Source organism: Sinocyclocheilus anshuiensis, unplaced genomic scaffold (assembly GCF_001515605.1).
Source record: "Sinocyclocheilus anshuiensis isolate Anshui unplaced genomic scaffold, SAMN03320099.WGS_v1.1 scaffold1142, whole genome shotgun sequence".
Lineage (NCBI taxonomy): Eukaryota > Metazoa > Chordata > Actinopteri > Cypriniformes > Cyprinidae > Sinocyclocheilus > Sinocyclocheilus anshuiensis.
Genome location: NW_015536577.1, coordinates 89,636 through 109,087, shown reverse-complemented (window position 1 = coordinate 109,087; position 19,452 = coordinate 89,636). Strand labels below are relative to the sequence as shown.

The window sequence follows — 19,452 nt, the reverse complement described above, 5'->3', positions numbered from 1 at the left end:
CAAAAAGTGGGTAGTTCCACAATTAGTTCTGGTACTATGAAAAGGTTCCTGCGGTGCGAAAGGCCCTATTCAGTGTAGATGTGTTTTCTCTGAGCATCTGATCTGTGATGGGACACACCTATACCATATTTCTCCATTGGTCTGTATTTGAAAGTAACTAATGGGCCACACATCATGACACCACACTGCTCAAGTGACATCTCGCTCTTTGTGGAAACCAGGAGGTGAAAGCAGCGAGGTGACGGGCTTAGTTAAACACATAAATATGATTAGAGGCCCTGAAGGACAGACGGTTGATAAACCGTCACACGCTCTCCCGGTCTGTAGAGAGAGAGAGAGAGAGAGAGAAACAGGACATTTGGCTCCGCTAGACTCCGACTGTCTTTCACACAGCCACTCAAGTGAGACCAACATATGTAAAACACGGCGCAGGAAGCGAGCAGCCTACGTTAAGCTGTTTACATCTGATCCCTCTCCACCCACGTCGGCTTGGCTTGGCTGGCTCTCTCGGGTTTTGGCTTCCCATGTTGTGATGAAGGCAGCGGCTCGCGAGCTTGTTTGCTCTTGCACTTGAGGAGTCGTTTTAAATGACCAGTTTTGACTATAGGACATGTTGTTTTGCTGCTTTTCTTTTTTTGAGTTAAACGGTCCCAGTTTTCTCAAAGACAATGTTTTGTCCCATGAGAATAGACCTCTTAGGACTTCGCTTGGATGCTTTGAAGTCCAGCCATATTGGTCCATATATGCGAGAAGCATTTTTATAGATTTTCATGTATGTGTTGGAAAGCAGCTTTATTGTAGTCTCTTTGTTCTGCAGCTGTTTTTGGATATTCTGGATATTCGCTCAACGAATGTTACTAAACACAGTAATTAAATCAGTTGCGCCGTATAAATGGAGATTTAACCCTGGATGCTCTGGTGTTAACATACAGAGCTCTTTAGACGTTGCGTTTCAGGTTTCCTTGTGTTAAATGCTGTTGACACCGGGTCTAACTCACCGGACTGTCCAGAAACCAGAATAAATATTTATCTTTCTTTTAATGCAAAATATTTAATTAATTCTTTTCACTTTTCTTTGCTAACTTATTTGGGTAACACTTTAGTATAGGGACCAATTCTCACTATTATTAACTAGTTGCTTATTAGCATGCCTATTATTAACATATTGGCCTGTTTATTAGTACTTATAAAGCACATATTCTGCATGATCATATTCCGCATCCCTAATCTTACCCAATACCTAAACTTAACAACTATTAATAAGCAGCCAATTAGGAGTTTGAGGCAAAAGTCATAGTTTGTTAATAGCGCGAATTGGACCTGTTAAAATAAAGTGTGACCCTTATTTGTAATAATCATGTCTTTTAAATGTCTGAGACCATAAATATCAATTCCAGACAGGAATCAGAAGTTTATATGTTATTAATCAGTGTTTTTTTGCCAGGTGAAACTCAGTAGTGTAGTGACTGAGAAGGAAGGAGGACCCTATAAATGTCAGTTAATATATTATGTAAATAGAATAGTAATATATTGAAAAGGGAGCTCTGATATTATGGTGTAATTTCAAAACATAGCTCTCTACTGAAAGGAAAGTGGGAGCAATGGCATTGCGGTAATTGCGAATGCTCCGACTCAACTCTTTCTTTCTTTCTTTGATTTCATGTCTCTTTATTACAGTGTCCATCAATAAAGGGGAAAAAGCAACAAAAACAACAACAACAGGATAAAAGTAATTTTATATTAATATAGAATAATAACAATAACATTCATATATTATTTATTATATAAAAACTGCAGCTAATTTTAATCCGTGCTACTGTTGAAGATCCCAGTTACTGCAGACCAGAGTGTTTCAGTTTAAAGTTTTTTAATGTAAAAATTTGCATCAAAACAAAGTCTACCAACGACCTATTCAAGCTGAATGTCGTTTAAGTCGTCACTTTTCAGCCTCCATCTTTCTCTATGGTTGGATTTTGAAGTAAACCATCTTTCTTTTTCCATTTGCGTATACTCCATTTCAGTTTTGCTTTGCATTATTAAAGCAAAACCACACTGTGGTGATGACATTTCATCTTAAATTTGATTACTTGACCTGCTGCATCTGGAGGTCGTTACTGTTTCTCAGGTTTTTGCTGTTTCTATCTTTCTGTACAGCTTCCTTGTCAAACGGGCAGCTGAATGGATGTGGGTCTAAAGGAGGACATAAAGAGCACGGGTCTTGCTCTCAGAGTACAGATGGAAGCAGCGAGTACTCAGAGGACTGCCCAGCCAAAAAGAGGTGAGTGACCCACTCTCGCTCTCTCAGAGGTCAATGTTAAAGAGTTGGTTGGATCCCTGGCGGGTAACTCGAGCTGAGACTGCACTTTCAACGACAGCTAAAGAAGAGAGTATGAAAACGGATGGCATTGTTAGTGCTGTATTCTCAGACTGAGATATTTCACTTACTGAAGATGTCAGCCTTCCTGTTTTTAATTTCCCCATTTGTTTCTATTTCTGGCTTTATTTAGCAGAAAATGACAGTCAGAAAAGGAAAAAAAAAAACAGCTTCATTAAAAGAAGTCTGAGGACCTTATAAGAAGTGGTAATTCTTTGAAATTAATTGCTGTCATGTTTGTTTTTAATTAGTCACTTTAAGACATGCTTAAACATGTTTAATTATTAATTAAAAGCAGCAGAGTTAATATGTCCAAGTACAGTCGGTAATTAACTATTCAGCATGTAATTTCTTAGGATGTTGTAATCTGTGATTTGGAAAAGCTCTGAAGAGAGATAGAGGAATCAAGCTGAAGCGTAATAGACAAGGTTTTTTTTGTTGCTTTTTTTGAGCTGTGCCTTTGAGGCAGACGCTGCCTGGAAAATGGTGAGAAAAACCAGCGACTGGTCTTTTTCAATAGAAAAATAATAAACTGCTAATTTCCTCGGCCACACTGAGCTTGTAATACGCTTTCGGTGGTCTCTGTTGATTCATATTTTTCATTAAATGTCCTGGTTGGGTTTGGACTCTTGCAAAGCATCCTGTCTTGTAATGTGTGTGATATTTATTGGAATTGTAGGACTCAAAGGAATAGTTTGGTCAAAATGAAGTTTCTGTCATCATTAGATCATCATTTTAAATCCATATGGCTTTACTTCTTCTGTGGTACTCTTCTGAGGAGAAATTGAGAATAATATACCGGTTGTTCCGTTCCCTGAATTTACAATGAATGAGGATTGAAGCTTTCAAGTTTCAAAACGACACAAAAGCATCATAAAAGTAGTACTCTTACACTATTCCAAGTCTTCTGAACAGGGCAAACTTTAAGTCATTTTTCTTTGAAAGTCTTGATATCCAATATATCCTCTCATTAGAATTGGGGTGGTTGGACTCAGAATCAGACTCGGACTACAATTATGAATAAACTTAGACTCAGATGCACTTGGGTGGATTTGAACTTGACACTGACTCTGACATCTTGGACTTTTTTTTTTATCGAGTACAGTCGAATCCCTTAAAAAATAAGTAAAACCAAATACAGTCGAAAATAAGTAACAACATAAAATTAAGACCTTGATAATAAACGTCTCCCACTTAAACTCAATTGGTTAAAAACGTGAACTCAAATTGACTCAGACCCAACGCTAGTTCTCTTTGTCGTGCTCATGAGAGAAGTAGTCGTGTCCAATTTGTAAATGGATCAAAGTCATTTGAGAACATTATGCATTCATTTTTGCCAGATTGTAGCACAATATCAGATCTATACTTCACAGTCAATCCAGTCCCAGAATGCATTGGAGAAAGTGCAGTGAAATAAAATCATCCAAGATGGCTGATGTCGAAATTTCGACAGTAACTATATTTCATTCATTGCTGAAAAGTATTGATAAAAAAATATTAAAAATGATGTATTTTACCCACACGGCAGCTGTCTCAGCGTTAACCTCATTCTAACTCCCTTCTTTTATGTTGCACTTGGCATTATAACTCGCTGTTTGAGCTCTTTGCCGTGTTACTCATTTTTAAGTCGCCCATCTCCTTTCAAACAGGATTTGACTTTGATCTGAGTGTATGGCCACGGTCAATGCTTAATCACACATTCACATAGATGGGTGGCATTAGCATTATGGAAGACCTATTCATCAAGCCCACTGTTTAATGGCACAACTTTCATGGCGTGCCATAAACCCCCTTACAAACAGTTGCGTAGGCCCACTGAAGAGGCTTTTCTTCCTCTGGAGAGTCTGATTTAGTCCCACCACCGGCTTCGAGGGAACAAAACATCTCTGAGCGCAGACGCCGCTTCAAAGACGACGCTGCCCAGCGCCCACTGAACGCCACACAACGCGGCGCTTCCACACCGCAGTGGCCAGACCCCAGCAGACGTCCGTTTCAACCCCGTCCTGAAACAAACATTCACAGAGACCTTCTGTCTGGGGTTCTGTCTATCAAGCCGCAAGCACCTATGGGAGATTGAGAGAGACAGCGTGTGTGTGCAGGCAAAAAGCACCTGCCGCTGGTTTACCTGTCACTTAATACCCTGTTATAATCATTAATCAGAGCGCTGTCCTGGAGACATCATCATTAGAACAGCTTTACGTGGAACGAGTGGGAGGTGAAAGAGGCGAGATGGGCAGTGCAGGGATTTAAGTAAGCACAAAGAAGTAGAGAGCAGCAGATGCAGTATAAACAGTAAAGCATTGTGGAATATTAAGGGCTTTGCTCTGCCTGCACACAAGAGCAGGCTCTTAAAGGGATAGTTGACTCAAAAATAAAAGTTGGCATGTATTCTCCCTCATGTTGATCTAAACCTGCATGACTTCTTTCTTCAAAAGAACATTAGGAGAATATTTTGAAAAATGTCGGGATTTTTTCATGTACTTAAAATTAATGTCAACTTTCAAGCTTCAAAATGACACAAAAAAAATCATAAAAGTTGGTCCATATAATTTTGAATTCATGTGACAGATTTCTGTGAGGACCACACAGAAGTTAAAGTTGTATTCCTCTCTTCCTGTGAGATGTTACTTGAGGAACTGCTTATCAGATCATTGAATCAGTGAGTTGAATTCAAGAAACTCATCATTTTGATTAATTAATGAATGAATCATTCTAACTCAAAATAGTGGTTTGTTCACAAATGGGATATCATTACTTCTCCCATGAACTGAGAAGAGCTAGGGCAGATTTTAATGGAATAATTGTTTCTTATACAAAGTTATTGTATGACTTCAGTGTACTTGGAATAATATAGCTTTATTATAATGATGTAGTACCCAAGTTTTATATATATATATATATATATATACACATACACATACATACATATACACACACACACATATATATATATATATATATATATATATATATACATACATACACACACACATACATACATACATACATACATACATATTATTTATTTTTTTTATTTAAACATGAATGCTTTAGTCCCTTCTTTCGAGGTCCACAGAGAAAGGTTTGTCATACAGGGTTTTTTTTTTTCAACAACACGAGGGTGAGTAAATGATGACAGAATATACTTTTTGTGTGAACTTTTCCTTTAATGAATCACTCCTTTCCCAACATTTGGTGCTCTATTGGACTTTTGCATGTGTTGGAAGTTTGTGTGCTTGCGTGTGTGTGCATGCTGGGCAACTTATTAGGCATCTGCTGCCCACATAAGATGACAACAAGGAGTCTGATTGAGGCAGTGCCAACGTCTCTCACACCTGGCCTACAGTAAACCCAAAAAGAAAGCGAGGGAGAGAGAGAAGGCACGGGAGGAGAGACAGACAGAGGCACAGGTGCAGGGGCTGGCCAGGTTGCATGAGGAGGGATGTGGAAAGCCGTTTGGGAGACGACTGCTGTTTGCATTCCCAGGATTGAGAAAGGCTTCCAAGTTCTGCCAAGTGTCAAAATGGCAACTTCCCATTCCTCGATTAAAATCGCAGTTGCCTAGATGTGCTGGATACACACAAAACCCCAGTTAGAAGAGACAAGGGGGGCACCAAACGTGGCAGGCGCTGAAGAGGCTTGTCTTTTTAGCGTGTATTTGTGTTTACTTGTTTGAGAACCCTTCTTAAAGAGAGGATTGTTCCAATTGTTTGTCTAGTGGCTGCACAGTCGCTGCCAAACTACTCTTTTGTGTTGGGCCAGTGCCGCCTTTACACCATTTCTTTACTCTTGGTGTGTTGAGAATAAATTCTAGTGTGTTTCTTAAGGCCCTTTCACACTATTTGTGTCAGTGTTCACCAGTGCAACTCCATAGACATTAAACTACAGCCATGCCGTGGCAGCACATTGCACCCAGGTCAAGTGTTAAGACACAACACTCAAAGTTTTTATGTCAAGTTATATGCGTATATGATGGAAGCCCGTTTTCACCACAGAATAATAAATAAATAAATGTAAATAAATAATTGTGACTTTTTGTCTCATAATTCTGACCTTTTTCTCGCAATTCTGAGTTTATATCTGCCAGATATAAACTCAGAATTGTGAGATATAAACTTCCAATTGCAATAAAAAAGTCAGAATTGAAGAAAAAAAAAAACAGATGTAAACTCAGAATTCTGAGAAAGATTGTGAGATTTAAACTCAGAATTGTGAGATGCTAACTTAGAAAAAAGGCAGAATTCTGACTTTATAGCTCGCAATTCTGAATTTTTTCCTCTTTATGCTTATATTAGTGCTTATATTGAGAAATATGTATGAAATATAATGTCTTGAGCAGCAAATCAGCATATTAGAATGATTTCTGAAGGATCATGTGACACTGAAGACTAAAAGTAATGATGCTGAAAATTCAGCTTTGCATCACAGGAATAAACTTAATTTTAATAAAATATTTCACAATATTACTGTTTTTACTATAGATTTTTTTATCAAATAAATGCAGCCTTTAGTGAGCTAAGGGACCACAAACTTTTGAATGGTAGTGTAAATTAAATAAGGTATAATAAAATATTTTAGTATCACAATGATACGTCAAGTCGAGAGCAATGTTTTATGGGATACAGTATACTGAGCAGTGTTTTTGGGTTGTATACTGTATTTTGGTGATTTGTTGTGAGGATACTGTGCAGAGTATACACATTGCATGCTACTTTAGTTTTTTTTTTTTTCCTCCCATCCACTTTAAAATGCCTCTGTACATGCAGATATGGCCGATCATGCGTTCAGTACATACGGCTTTATAATAGCCGTATTGATTTTCCTCTAAATCTGCTGGTTGCGCTACATAATATACTACACAATCCATTCTAATGGCACGGCAGATCAATATCTGCGACGAGTGAGGTGATTAAGCATGATTGGAGTGTGACTCATGTTTTCAGAGCCATACGCAGAGATGAATTGAGAGGTATAGCGTGAGAAGACGACTCTCAGGTAGGCCGTTTGGCTCCAAACTCCAGCTGATTCACAGGGCAGGAATGTCCTGTGTTTGAGGACTCAGGCTGAGGTATTTGCACAGCAGACAATCATGGCTGCCGATTGGCTGAGGCTGGATAAGTAGGAGCAGTGGGCCATAACCTCAGCTGCTGTGCCCAAGTGTGTTAGGGCATGTCATTTTAATGTTATTGATGGTTTAAGTGAGATGAATTCACCTCGGCATGTATGCTTTTCTATATATGCTTTTGCGGTCGCTCTGATTGCTGTCTTTTCCCATGTTGAAAGCTGTGTTGAATGGCAGCCATGCTCCATTAGCTGTGTTTTGGGTTTAGTTTGGCAATACCTCTGAGTTATGAACACTGCTCTTAAAGGGATAGTTCATCCAAAAATTTAAATCTAGTAATTTGCTCACCCTCATGTTGTTCCAAACACAAATGACTTTTTTTTTCTTCTCTGTAACACAAAAAGATATTTAAAGAAATTTAGCAGAATGTCTGTGCTGCTCTTTTCCAGTCTTCAGAGTCTCGTGTTTCTTATTATTAAGAAATGTTTATTATTCTTATTAAGAAGTTAGTAAGAAATGTTTATTATTATCATTGTTGAAAACAGTTGTGCTGATTATTATTTGATTATTGTGGAAACCAATATACATTTTCTTCAAGATTCTTTGAATAGAATTTTGAAGTTTAAAAGAACAGCATTTAATTTGAAATAGAGTTATTTTGTAACTTTATCAATGACTTTACTATCACTTTTCAATTTTATGCATCCTTGATGAATAAAAAAGTATTAGTTTCTTTACAAAATAAATAAATAAATCTTTGAGACCTCAAGCATTTGAATGGTAGTGTAGGTTGTGTGAGAGTGTGTGTTCCTGCAACATCTCCTCCAAGTGCGTGTCTGTGTGCGTCCATATGCATGTGTGTGCACGTGCGTGCGTGTTTCCTCGGTTTCGTACAAAAGTTATTCATCAGGTTAATCCAGAATTCCACAAAATCCATTTGTGATTCCTCTCAGTGGTCTGGCTGCAAGTTAGAGATACAGTCTCAGTCTTCATGGACCATATCATGTGTATTGACAACAAACACAGCAAGGGCTTTTTGAAACCGAAAGGTCCAATCTGATTGGCTGGCTTTATGCAGTTTCCAAGATTCATGTTGCTCAGGTTTTTGTCAGTCTACTGTAAAACAAAGTTGTGATAACAAGGTGCCAGGTTGCTGTGATTAGCCAAGAAGAACTAGTCTAGATTTTGTTTGAGATACAGCATTTCAATAAACAGACTATATGTTATATTTTGTTTTTTTAGAGTTATAGCCGTGAAATAGTTGGTGTGCTGTGTCTGGACTGATGCAAACTGACCACACAATTAAAAGAAAAAAAAAATATTCACAATTTTTATTTTGGTATTACCTGTACTGTGGATCATATAGACCAGTGGTTCCCAACCTTTTTTGTTTGTTCTTTCAGTTTGTTCTCAAAAAACTCAATAGGCTTGGACACATATTCACTGTGTTTAGTCTCCAAGTGCCGTCGTAGTTTGCTCGGTTTCAAAGCTTCATTTGATAAGACTTCTGAGCAAACAACGCAGAGCGGTAGCTGCTTGTTCTCCGCTCCCACACACGTGAAGCCTAGCGCTAGATAGTCACTACTGTATTTTCTTTTAGATTTATTTTGAGTCTTTTCAGTGTCAGGCTTACTTGTAGATGGAGAAACATCTGCATTTGTTCTTTTCAGCGACCCTGTTGACAGCTATTTATCCATGTTTGATTCTGTTGTTCTGTAGCATACGCAGCAAAAATATTTTCGAATTGGCGGTTTATTCTTAAACCAATCAGCGAGCTCGAATAGTGGAAGCAAAGTAACAGTTTAATATTTATTTTTTATTTAATTATATATATATGAAATTAAGATATTATGTTATGACTTAGACATTTTTACATATATTAACAATATTATTATTTCTTTTAATAGTAATTGGCGGCCCCCCTGCAATACCGTCGGCCCACAGGTTGAAAACCACTGATATAGACTATCATTTTGATCTGAATAAAATGCTACCATATCTACCAATTTGCTGCATTTATTGTGGTATAATTAATTAGGATTTACCTATTCTTAAAGGGATAGTTCATTCAAAAATGAAAAGTGTCATTATTTACTCCCCCTGTATGCTGGTAAGCAAACAATTTTGGTGACCATTGACTTCCATTGTATGGACAAAAAGCCCACCGAGACAATTATCTAAATGTCTTCTTTTGTGTTCCTTAGAAGAATGAAAGTCAAACAGGTTTGCATGGTCATGAGGGTGAGTAAATAAAGACAGATGGTCTCTTTGTGTTTAAGGCGGCAGTTCAAGCCCAGAAAAAGCTGGATCAGACTTTATACCAGTAGTCAAAACACTAGAGATGATCCAGCAGAAATCTCTGAGTCTGATTTTGTGTATGAAAAACTCTTTGTGCTCTCCAGCTCCCTTCATCTTTTTGTCGTAAGGCGTTCTAGCAGTGCTCAGTGATGATGCCCAGCAGTGTCTGACAGTGTTGGGGTGCATCGTTGTGACATCACGCATGAGCGGCAGACGAATATGTTAAAACAGAGGGGGGAGGGTGGCTTGGGCCCTCAGCGTCTGGCTCGGTGCCAGTCTAGACCACCTGTCTGAGCGCAGCACGTCTGCTCTATTGTTAAACCACACCGGCTGGGTTAAGTTGCAGCCCTGTATAAAGAGTGACAGACATCTTAAGTGGGTACACAGGATTTAGACAGGGATTTTATAGGAGTGCTGGTATCTCTGTCTGTCTCTTTCTTTCCCCTCCACAGCCTCAGCAGCTCACGTTTTCCATTACGTAACAAAACAGCCTTCAGTTACCTTCAATGAAATAATGAGCGACTGCATTAAGTATGCAGACTGGTGTCCTTTCGGCATCTGTCCAGCAGCAGTTCTGGAAAGCCGTCGTCATGCAGGAACTTTATAGTAACACCTCCCAGAGTGAATGTGAGTGCTGCTTCGGTTATAAATACCTCCCGAAGCCTGTAAATCATGTAAACACACTCACTATCACATTTAAAGCTACAGATTTATACAATACGCCTGTAAATAGAAAACACAGTTTATGGCTGAAATGAAAATTCAGGAGTTTCTGTTTTTACACTTAGCTGGGTTTAAATGGCAGAATGCATTGCTGTTATTGGTCAAGTGCTGCTCTTTTTTATTTACAGTTTGAAATATGATGTTGACTGAGATTTGACTTGGCCTCTGCATGTTTCCAGACAAATCATTGTGAAACGTTGTTTCCAGCCCATTTTATTTTTGTGCTGTGACATGTTCAGAGTGAAACAGATGTTCCTGAAACCAAAAAAAGTAGGTAGAACAGAAAAATGTATGAATATAAAATGTATGAAATTTTATTTATGATTGAAATGTGCACACAGTAATTGTTCATAATAACACCAGGACAGTCTTATTTCACTATAATTGAGATACTGAATTCATTGTATTTTCTATTTTGATTTCAATGTTAAAGTCAATGTTTAGTTTTGTTGTTTTGTCACTTTTATTTTTATTTTTTCCAGTTTTAGTTATTTTAGTACATAAGTTAAAGTAGATTAAAATTACAAATGTTGCTTTGGCAGCTAACTGAAATACAATATGTATTAAGAAATGCAGTGTTTATTTTATATAATTTTTAATTTGACTGTAAAGCTGCCATAGAATAAAGTAAAATAAATAAATAAATAAAAATAAAATAAAGGATTATTGACAGCCAATCAGAAAGCATTTGTCACATGTTCTGGAGTTTTGGAGAGCAGTAATGGGAAGAAGTTAGCAAGGCTTACAGCTGCTTTAAGTTTCTTATTGCCAGGCCAATGTTCTTAGAAGCTGATGTAAAATTATTGTGGTGCTGAGAGAAGAGAGCTGATATCAGGCTTTTATTGGTTGGATGTTTAGCGGTGATGCAGTGCACTTAAGCTAAAACATGATGGCTTAAAGATGTCTACCTTTATAATTGAATATCTAGTGTGTTTAGATGCTAAGAGCATTGTGTTTCACAAATCCATATTGTTATTCTCCTGAGGTGCATGTTAATGTAATTTTTTGTGATGAACGGTGGCATTTTAGTTGACCGCTGAGGGGTCAGGTTTGTATTTTTCTCCCCGTGACCTCTGTGACCCCACATCTTTGGGCACAACTGACTAATGAGCTGATAGTTGAAGGCAGAGTGTTAGGGTGCAAGGTAAAAAGTAAATCCAATACCAAACCATCTTTCATGGTATTGCTCAAATAACTTGACTCAGGTAGGCAGAAAAGCAATAAGAAATTAGCTGGATTGTGTTTGCAGGTCCAAAGTTTATTGTGCATGTCTAAAATAGAGTGCTCCTCAGGGAAGGACATCAAAATCACGTTCTTTTATTCTCCAACTCCGGGTCAGAAAGCTTCTTTCACTAGTCTTTTTACTGGATGTCAGTGTCTCAGATCGCTGTATTCTCTCAGAGGACTAACATGGGACATATTTGAGATTTAATTGACATTTACACTACCTTTTAAAAGTTTGAGGTCAGCATGATTTTTTTTTTTTTTTTATTAATACTTTTTGGAGTATCGAAAATAACTGTAAAGACCTGTATAACATTATAAAAGATTTCAAATAAATGCTGTTTTTTTTTTTTTTAAACTCTCTATTCATCAAAGAATCCTAAAACAAAAATTTAGTATGTATAATTTTCCACAAAAATATTAAGCTGCAAAAACTGTTTTCATAATTGATAATAATAAATGTTTCTTGAGCATCAAATCAGCATATTAGAATGATTTCTGAAGGATCATGTGACACTGAAGACTGGAGTAATGATGCTGAAAATCCAGCTCTGCATCACAGGAATAAATTATATTGTAAAATATATTCAAATAGAAAACAGATATTTGAATTGTAATAATATTTCACAATATTACTGTTTTTACTGTATATTTGCTCAAATAAATGCAGCCTTGGTGAGCACAAGAGACTTCTTTCAAAAACATATAATACTGAATGTTCTCTCAAATAAAATTTAATCACCACACTTTTATTCAAATTAAATCACAACTGATTTAGATAACTAATTTTATTAAACCGTTTAAAAAAATTCATTTGAATTATCACTCAAATAAAATTTTTGTCAAAATTGTTTGTCTATTAACATATTCTCCTTTAAGTTATATATATATATATATATATGTTTTGATCAATGCATTATAATGCAATCTGTGGAAGTGTTTTCCACCTCACAGTTTTACTTTCAAATAAAACTATTACAGATGAGTGATTTAGAAATGCTTTGCAAATTGACTCAATCATTACAAAGAGCTAATTTAAAAGAACAATTCATTCACAAATATTTACTCAAATTTTTATTGACCATCTAACCCAAGCCACGCTTTGTGGTTCTGCTTTGTCACAGTTTTGTAGCGATTATCATTTCAGCACTGTTTATTAGAGCGGACTCATGAATGACCCAGAATCAGGGATCCCTCTGTGCTCTCTTGGCTGCCGTGGGCTGCTCGGCACATGTGCCGCTGGCTCTTCACCGCGCTCTCAGAGCCAGCTGCTCCGCACTGGCAGAGGCTGCTGGGAGAGTTTATCAGGACCATGTGGCCCATCTGGAGCTGTTTAGCTTTAGCAGAGAGCAAAAAAAAAGAAATAGAGAGAGAGTTAGCATGTGTACTAGAAACAGCAAGTCAGTGAGAGAATGAAAGATGTTTGACTGAAAAATTGTCATACATTCATCATACATTATCAAATATTTTCACCCTTCCCTTCTTATATATATATATAGAGAGAGAGAGAGAGCGAATGATTTTTTTTTTTTTTTTGATGGACAATTGTTTGTGTGTGTTCAATTTTATTAAAGCCTATATAGCACAGAGCAGCTGGACCTGATGGAAGATGGATTTAACGATGATGGAATGTGTACTGAGCAGATTTGAACTATTAGATTCTAAGTAAACTATGTTAGAGATCACAGTCAATCTGCTTGTTTAGCTCTAAAAATACATGTCAAATAGATGGCATATTACACAAACAGCACAAAGCAGTGTGGCGTATGCCAAGCATTAAGAATATCTATTTGGCAGTCACATTATAGCGTCACATCATGGTATGGTCGTTTTTGGAATATCAAAAGATTATAGGATTTGTCAGTAAAGTAAGACTTAAGACGAGGCCCAAGTTACGGTTTTGACCAAATAAAAAAAAAAAAAATCTAAAATGCCTCTCTATGGACTCTGAGTCTGAGATATCATACCAACATGTCAAAATATACCTTTACTTACTGTTATCCAGTTCATTCTTTTTCTATATATCACCTTGTTGGATCCATGAGGGTTGTGCTTTTCATCCTGTTATCTTAAAGTTGCCTCCATGTTAATGCATGCATATGACTGAAAACAGACCGAATGAATCAGTGTTGCACACAAAGGGTTTATACACCCCTCCTCCCCTCTCTTCCCTCCTAAAACTCAAACATCTCTGCCCCTGAGGTCTATCAGTGCCTGCCCTCTCTTCATGGCTCCATCCATCTCGCTACTGCAATCATTCATCTCTTTCTCCCTCCCTGCGAACTTCTCCCCTGCTCCACTCATCTGATCCGGAGAGAGCCAGAGCCTGCTGTAGGAGTGACTCCAGCCGCTGTGGAATGCTTTGATGCTGCGGGATCTGGAGGGGGGAAGGGGAGGTGCTGACACCGGAGGGGTCGTCCCTTTTACCCCTGGTGCCGCCAGTGTGCTTTTGTTTGTGGAAGCCCTCCAACTTCTCCTGTTTGGCACAATTTGGTGCTCTTTTAGAGGCGCGTCAGCCATAAAAACAATTCCACACACTAGAATCCCAGAGTGCATGCAGTACCTGTTTTACTTAATCTTCATGCTGTATGCTCAGAACTGTGGAGAGAGATCACATTACCAAATATTTCACATCACATCAACAGAGATCACAGAACACAACTGGCCACTCAGAAGGAGGCTTGTGTTTAAAATTCTACTGCTGATGCACATGGAACAACTTTTCAACATGCAAATGATTAAACATGAACATGTTTCATGTAATTGCATGCAATGTAAACCAGTTACCATGTGTGTTCCTACATGCCACCACGATATTAGACCTCATCCGTATATTTCAGTTATAATCATCACATTGTGTCCTTTGATTGCTCACTCCAGCTCACAACAGCTGTTGCATGTAAAGAAATGTAACATAAAGGTTACCAAAGCATTTTGTCACCCCACCTTTCCTAACCTCCTATGAGCCCCAGGGATCCAGTCACTGTTTCTTTTCCTTTCCAATGGAAGCCCAACTCCTCTCTCTTGCCGCTGTCCTGAAAGCTAATCAGTGATACAGAAGAGCTCCACATGTAACATCAGAGCTTGGTGTTGAAGTGTGAAGGGCGAGGCACAGTAATTATAGGAGGATGAATCAGGACATCCTGCCATAATGCCTCCCTCTGCGCCTCCCAGCAGGTGCTCGCCCCTCGCTTTTTTTCCCCTTTTTGTTGTTTCACTTGACTGCCCATTCGCTTTTTCACTCCACTTCTGTCTGGCTCTCTCCACGTCTTGGCCAGCTGGGCTGATCTACAGGAGGTCTGATTTACTCTGACCCCTTCATGTACCTGTATCTTAAGCACACCCTTACACACAGGTGGAGGAGAGAAACTGGAGGCATATGCATTAAAACTGGAGGCATATACTGTAATTTGACACTGGAGGCATCATTTGAATGCAGATACAATAAAAACTTAAGGCAGATTGGATGCAGGTACTTTGGACCAAAACCACTGACCCTAGGTGTTCCAACACTGTTCCTGGAGACCCACTTTCCTGCAAAGTTTATTTCCAACCTAGTGATCCTGAACACCTTGGCTAGCTGGTTTAAGTGTGTTTGATTAGGATTGGAGGTAAACTGCAGGACAGTGAGTCTCCAGAAGCAAAGTTGAAGACCTGTAGATTTGGAGGCATAGACCTTGAGAACGGTAGAGTGCATTTCAGACAGTAAATTGAAATCTGTAGACTGATTTGGAGGCAGATACCTTGACAACTGTTGACCAACTTGGAGGCATAGACCTTGAAATCTGTAGACTGACTTGGAGGCATAGACCTTGAAAACTAAAGAGCAATCGGTTGGAGGTGGTAACTTGAAATCTGTAGACTGATTTGGAGGCAGATACCTTGACAACTGTCGACCAACTTGGAGGCATAGACTTTGAAATCTGTTGACTGATTTGGAAGCATAGACCTTGAAAACTATAGACCAATTGGTTGGAGGTGGTAACTTGAAGTATGTAGACTGATTTGGAGCTAGAGACTTTAGACCAATTTGGAGGTTGATACCTTGAAAGCTGTAAGCTGATTTGTTGTATAGATACCCTAAACTGTAGGCTGATTTGTAAACAAATATATTAAAACTGAAGGCAAATTTGCAGGTAGATATTTTGAAAACAGAGGCAGAATTTGCAGGGAAAGATGCATTGAAGCTAGAGGTGGATTTGGAGGATGACACTTTGACACTGGAGGTGGAAATATTGAAATTCCTGGATGCCTTCTAGTCATTTCTGTTTATACAATAAGAGAGATTAACATAAATGCACCCATTACCCTTTAAAATTGACCTCAGTCACAGCTCTTCATCGTGGGTTTTCACCATGAGCTAAATGGTAATAGGATCAGAGCCCTAGTTCCTGGAGTGACCTTACCCCATTGTGGTTTTTATCAGCTGTAAATTATGCATGAGCCTCTTGTTAAAAGACTAGCATTGTAAGAGAACCCATATCTGTCCCATTAAGGAGTGCACAGGCTGGGAAGCTCCATGGGGCTATTGTGTTGCAGTGTCTCTCGCCCACTGAGGAAGGGTAAGACCAGTGGAACCGGAATGCCCAGATCAGTCATTCTCATGGCCCCTCTTTACCGTCCTGTCTGGAGGATGTGGTTAGATCCCATCTCCACCCTTCATCACTCATGTTGCAATTTACAGACTGTCTCTCTCTCAGAAATACAGAAGGTTCAATATATCATTGTTCCCTGGTTGACAGGAGAGTCTTGAAGTTGAAACAAAGTTTGTTTGGAGCCTGGTTTTATTTGGAGTTTTTGAATTTGTACAGACACGTTATAATTTGGGACAGCCACAACTCATGCAGATAGTCCTGGGAAAATATGTAGAGCTTTAAAACACTGTAACTCTCTAAAACCTAACAAGTTTATGTGCTATCTGCTGCCTACTTAGGTGACTGCCTTCTAAGGCAAAATCCTAGACATCATGAACCTTCACAAGGTGCTGAATTGAAGACTCTACATATGCAACAATGCCTTGTGCCAAATGAATAGCATTTGACTCGTATGATTCCAATAAAGTTTGAATTTAGCAAGGAGGCTAGAATAGTCCAATTTAATGGGATGCTACTATTTTTGTCAAGACTTTTCAGTATTTGAAGAAATACATATATTTGTCTTCATTGAGCTCTGTGCAGTGCATTCTGGGAATGTCTCCCAAAAGATGCATGCTATTCTGTCTTAGAATTTGGCCAAAATTAAGTATCTTAGAAAGTAGAAAAATGTTGCTTCCTACCTTTCGGAACAGCATTTGCATTTTTAGTGCTTACAATGCCTTTAAAATCTGTTTAGGGAACTCGCTAGGTTTTGGAACAGAGCAATCATTTAAGTAATCTATTAATGTATTTAGTTTTAAGAGTGTCAGAGTCATCAGATGTTATGATAGCCATTCTCTTTTCAAAGAACTCTCATTTGCATGAAACCAAACAATATCCCAGGAAATTTTCCAGGGCTTTTCCCATTCCTGTATGGACTAAACGTATTGTGTGTCTCCCTCGTCTGTTTGAGTTTATATCATGTGAGTGTGTTTAGACTGAATAGATGTCGTAATAGACATGCATTAAGTTGCCAAATGCTCTCTGTATAGTGTGTAGGGATTATGCTCATGTCTGCTATCCCAGCATGCATCTCTATCTCTGTCACTGGATACTTGCATGCCAAACAGTTGGCCATTATACCCTGTAATGAGGAACAGATAGGATAAATTGTCCAATAAAAGCAGGCCGTCTCAGATTCAGAGCAGTCTAGACTGACTTGATGAACCGTGACATCCTTCGTTGTTTTACTGGATCCTTTTTTTTTTTTGCACAGCTGCATCAGAACAACTCTGGTGCTTAGTCGCGTTAACACTTCTAAAGCAGCAGTTTTCAGCTCCTACAAATATTTAGGTTTCTTATGAAAACCATTGCGAGAAAAAATATTGTTTTCTTTATTTCTCCTGCAAAGTATGAATTCTCCCCTGGACCAATCTAAATGAGGTTACACCTCTGCCTGAAACACTTTAGCAATCAATAAGTAATGGGGCAGCTGGCTGGCTTGTAAGTGCTTTGTTGAATATCTAGCAGCAACGTTTTAAAGGCTAGGGTTTTTACGCTTGTGTTTGTTGGCTGAAATCTCACTCAGCTGTCATCTAGTCCTCCAGCGATCTCCAATGTTATGATGAACTTTTTGCCTGTGTAATCTCCATTTATTAATGTCAATGTTTGGGTGTGGAGCTGCAGACCCCATTTGAACAGATGATGCCGGTTTAGAGAGTGATTATGTGTCTTTTTGAAACATAACACATGTTGTGTTTTAATCTTTTGTGGACTTCAATTTTTTTCCCCTGTAAATAAAATATATAGTTCAGTCATGAAACTCTACATGGCGCAGGCTGACGGGTTGTTAAGGTAACTGATGATATTCAGAGAGTTAAACGACTTGGCACAAGCTGATTGGTTCATGCTGCATATGCAGCCAATGAGTTTACTGCCTTGCATTTATATGGCTGGCTAGCATTCACTTGAGATTCCTGCAGCGCACGTTCAGAGTTTCTCTGAAGCCCTCCACCTTCCCCACCTCAACCTGTATAGATCTGCTATGGGTTATTTTATTTGCTGTTTGTGCAGCAGCAGTATGTTTTAAATAGTCACGGCACCGTATCACCATATGCATTGGCAGTAGAAAGTTCAGCAATAATCTACAACTACAGCAATAACCAACAGCAGCAGCAATTCAGCAGCAGCGTAGCAGATCTATTCCGCCAAGACCAAATACATTAACATTGTCATATCCATCACCATGCTAAAATCTTCCGAGAGTTGTCATGATTAAACTACAGTTCATTGTAATTTCTGGTTTATATCCAAGTCTGTGAGGCTTTCAGCTTGATTTTTCTCCTCCTTTCTGTCTTCTTCCAGACTTCAGCACTTTTAATTGCCAGATCCTCAGCATTCACCATCGCAATTTGGTAGTTTTCGTCTATAGCTTTATTTCCTGGCCTTTGGACCTTTGGGATTACAAAAAGGAGTGTCTTAAAATTACTTCAATAATTGCTTCAATAATGTTTTTTGAACCACAAATTTAAGATTTCAAGCCAGAATGTCTGTTTTTGCTTGACATCAAATAGATGTGAACAGAAGTTGCAGAGTTTCTCAATTTTTTGTTCTTTTTTTTTTGTGGCATAGCGGCGGTGCCTGTGCCATCAGTCACAGCCGTGAGAGACTAGAAAAGAAAACAGAGAGAAACAATCTCTGCTGAACACAGCGCTGGTGAGAATTGATTAGCGATGCCGTTGCGGTTTCGTCAAAGCTGCTGGGGCTTGGCAAGCCATCTCAGGCACGGTCCTCTGATTGAATGAGATTAATTTGTAAAGGAGTGAATGATGTTTGTCTTTTACCCATCCCCCTTATTTTTTATTTTTTTATTCTGTGTGAGGAGAACATATTTGGCAGCAAACATCAGGCTTGGACTGAGGGGAGTGCGTGTGGGTAAAATGATGAAATGCTGCTGAAATGGAAAGTGCGTACACGCGTGCCTCCTCTGGCAGCACGCGGAGGGTGGAGGAGGAATTGAGACATACGACTTTCCACAGATTTTAGTATTCCATGCTGTTTCACGGGGAGAGTTGAACTGAAATGTAGAGTCAGTGAGTTAGAAGTCTACAAAAGGAGAAGCTGTGATGAGTGGGTGTGAGAGGCCTTTAAAGTTGGCAGTTTGACTTATCCTTAGTAGTATTTATCATCAGCTCCTG

The 19,452-nt window shown here is 38.7% G+C and overlaps 1 protein-coding gene across 1 annotated transcript in view; it reads left to right on the top strand.

Moving 5' to 3' along the window:
* LOC107702394 (protein Jumonji-like) overlaps positions 1 to 19,452 on the top strand; it is a 118,348-nt gene that overhangs the window by 63,788 nt on the left and 35,108 nt on the right. The window contains exon 3 of the mRNA XM_016504711.1: positions 2,155 to 2,278. Coding sequence (XP_016360197.1) covers positions 2,155 to 2,278 — 124 coding nt within the window. The remainder of the gene's footprint in view (positions 1 to 2,154; positions 2,279 to 19,452) is intronic.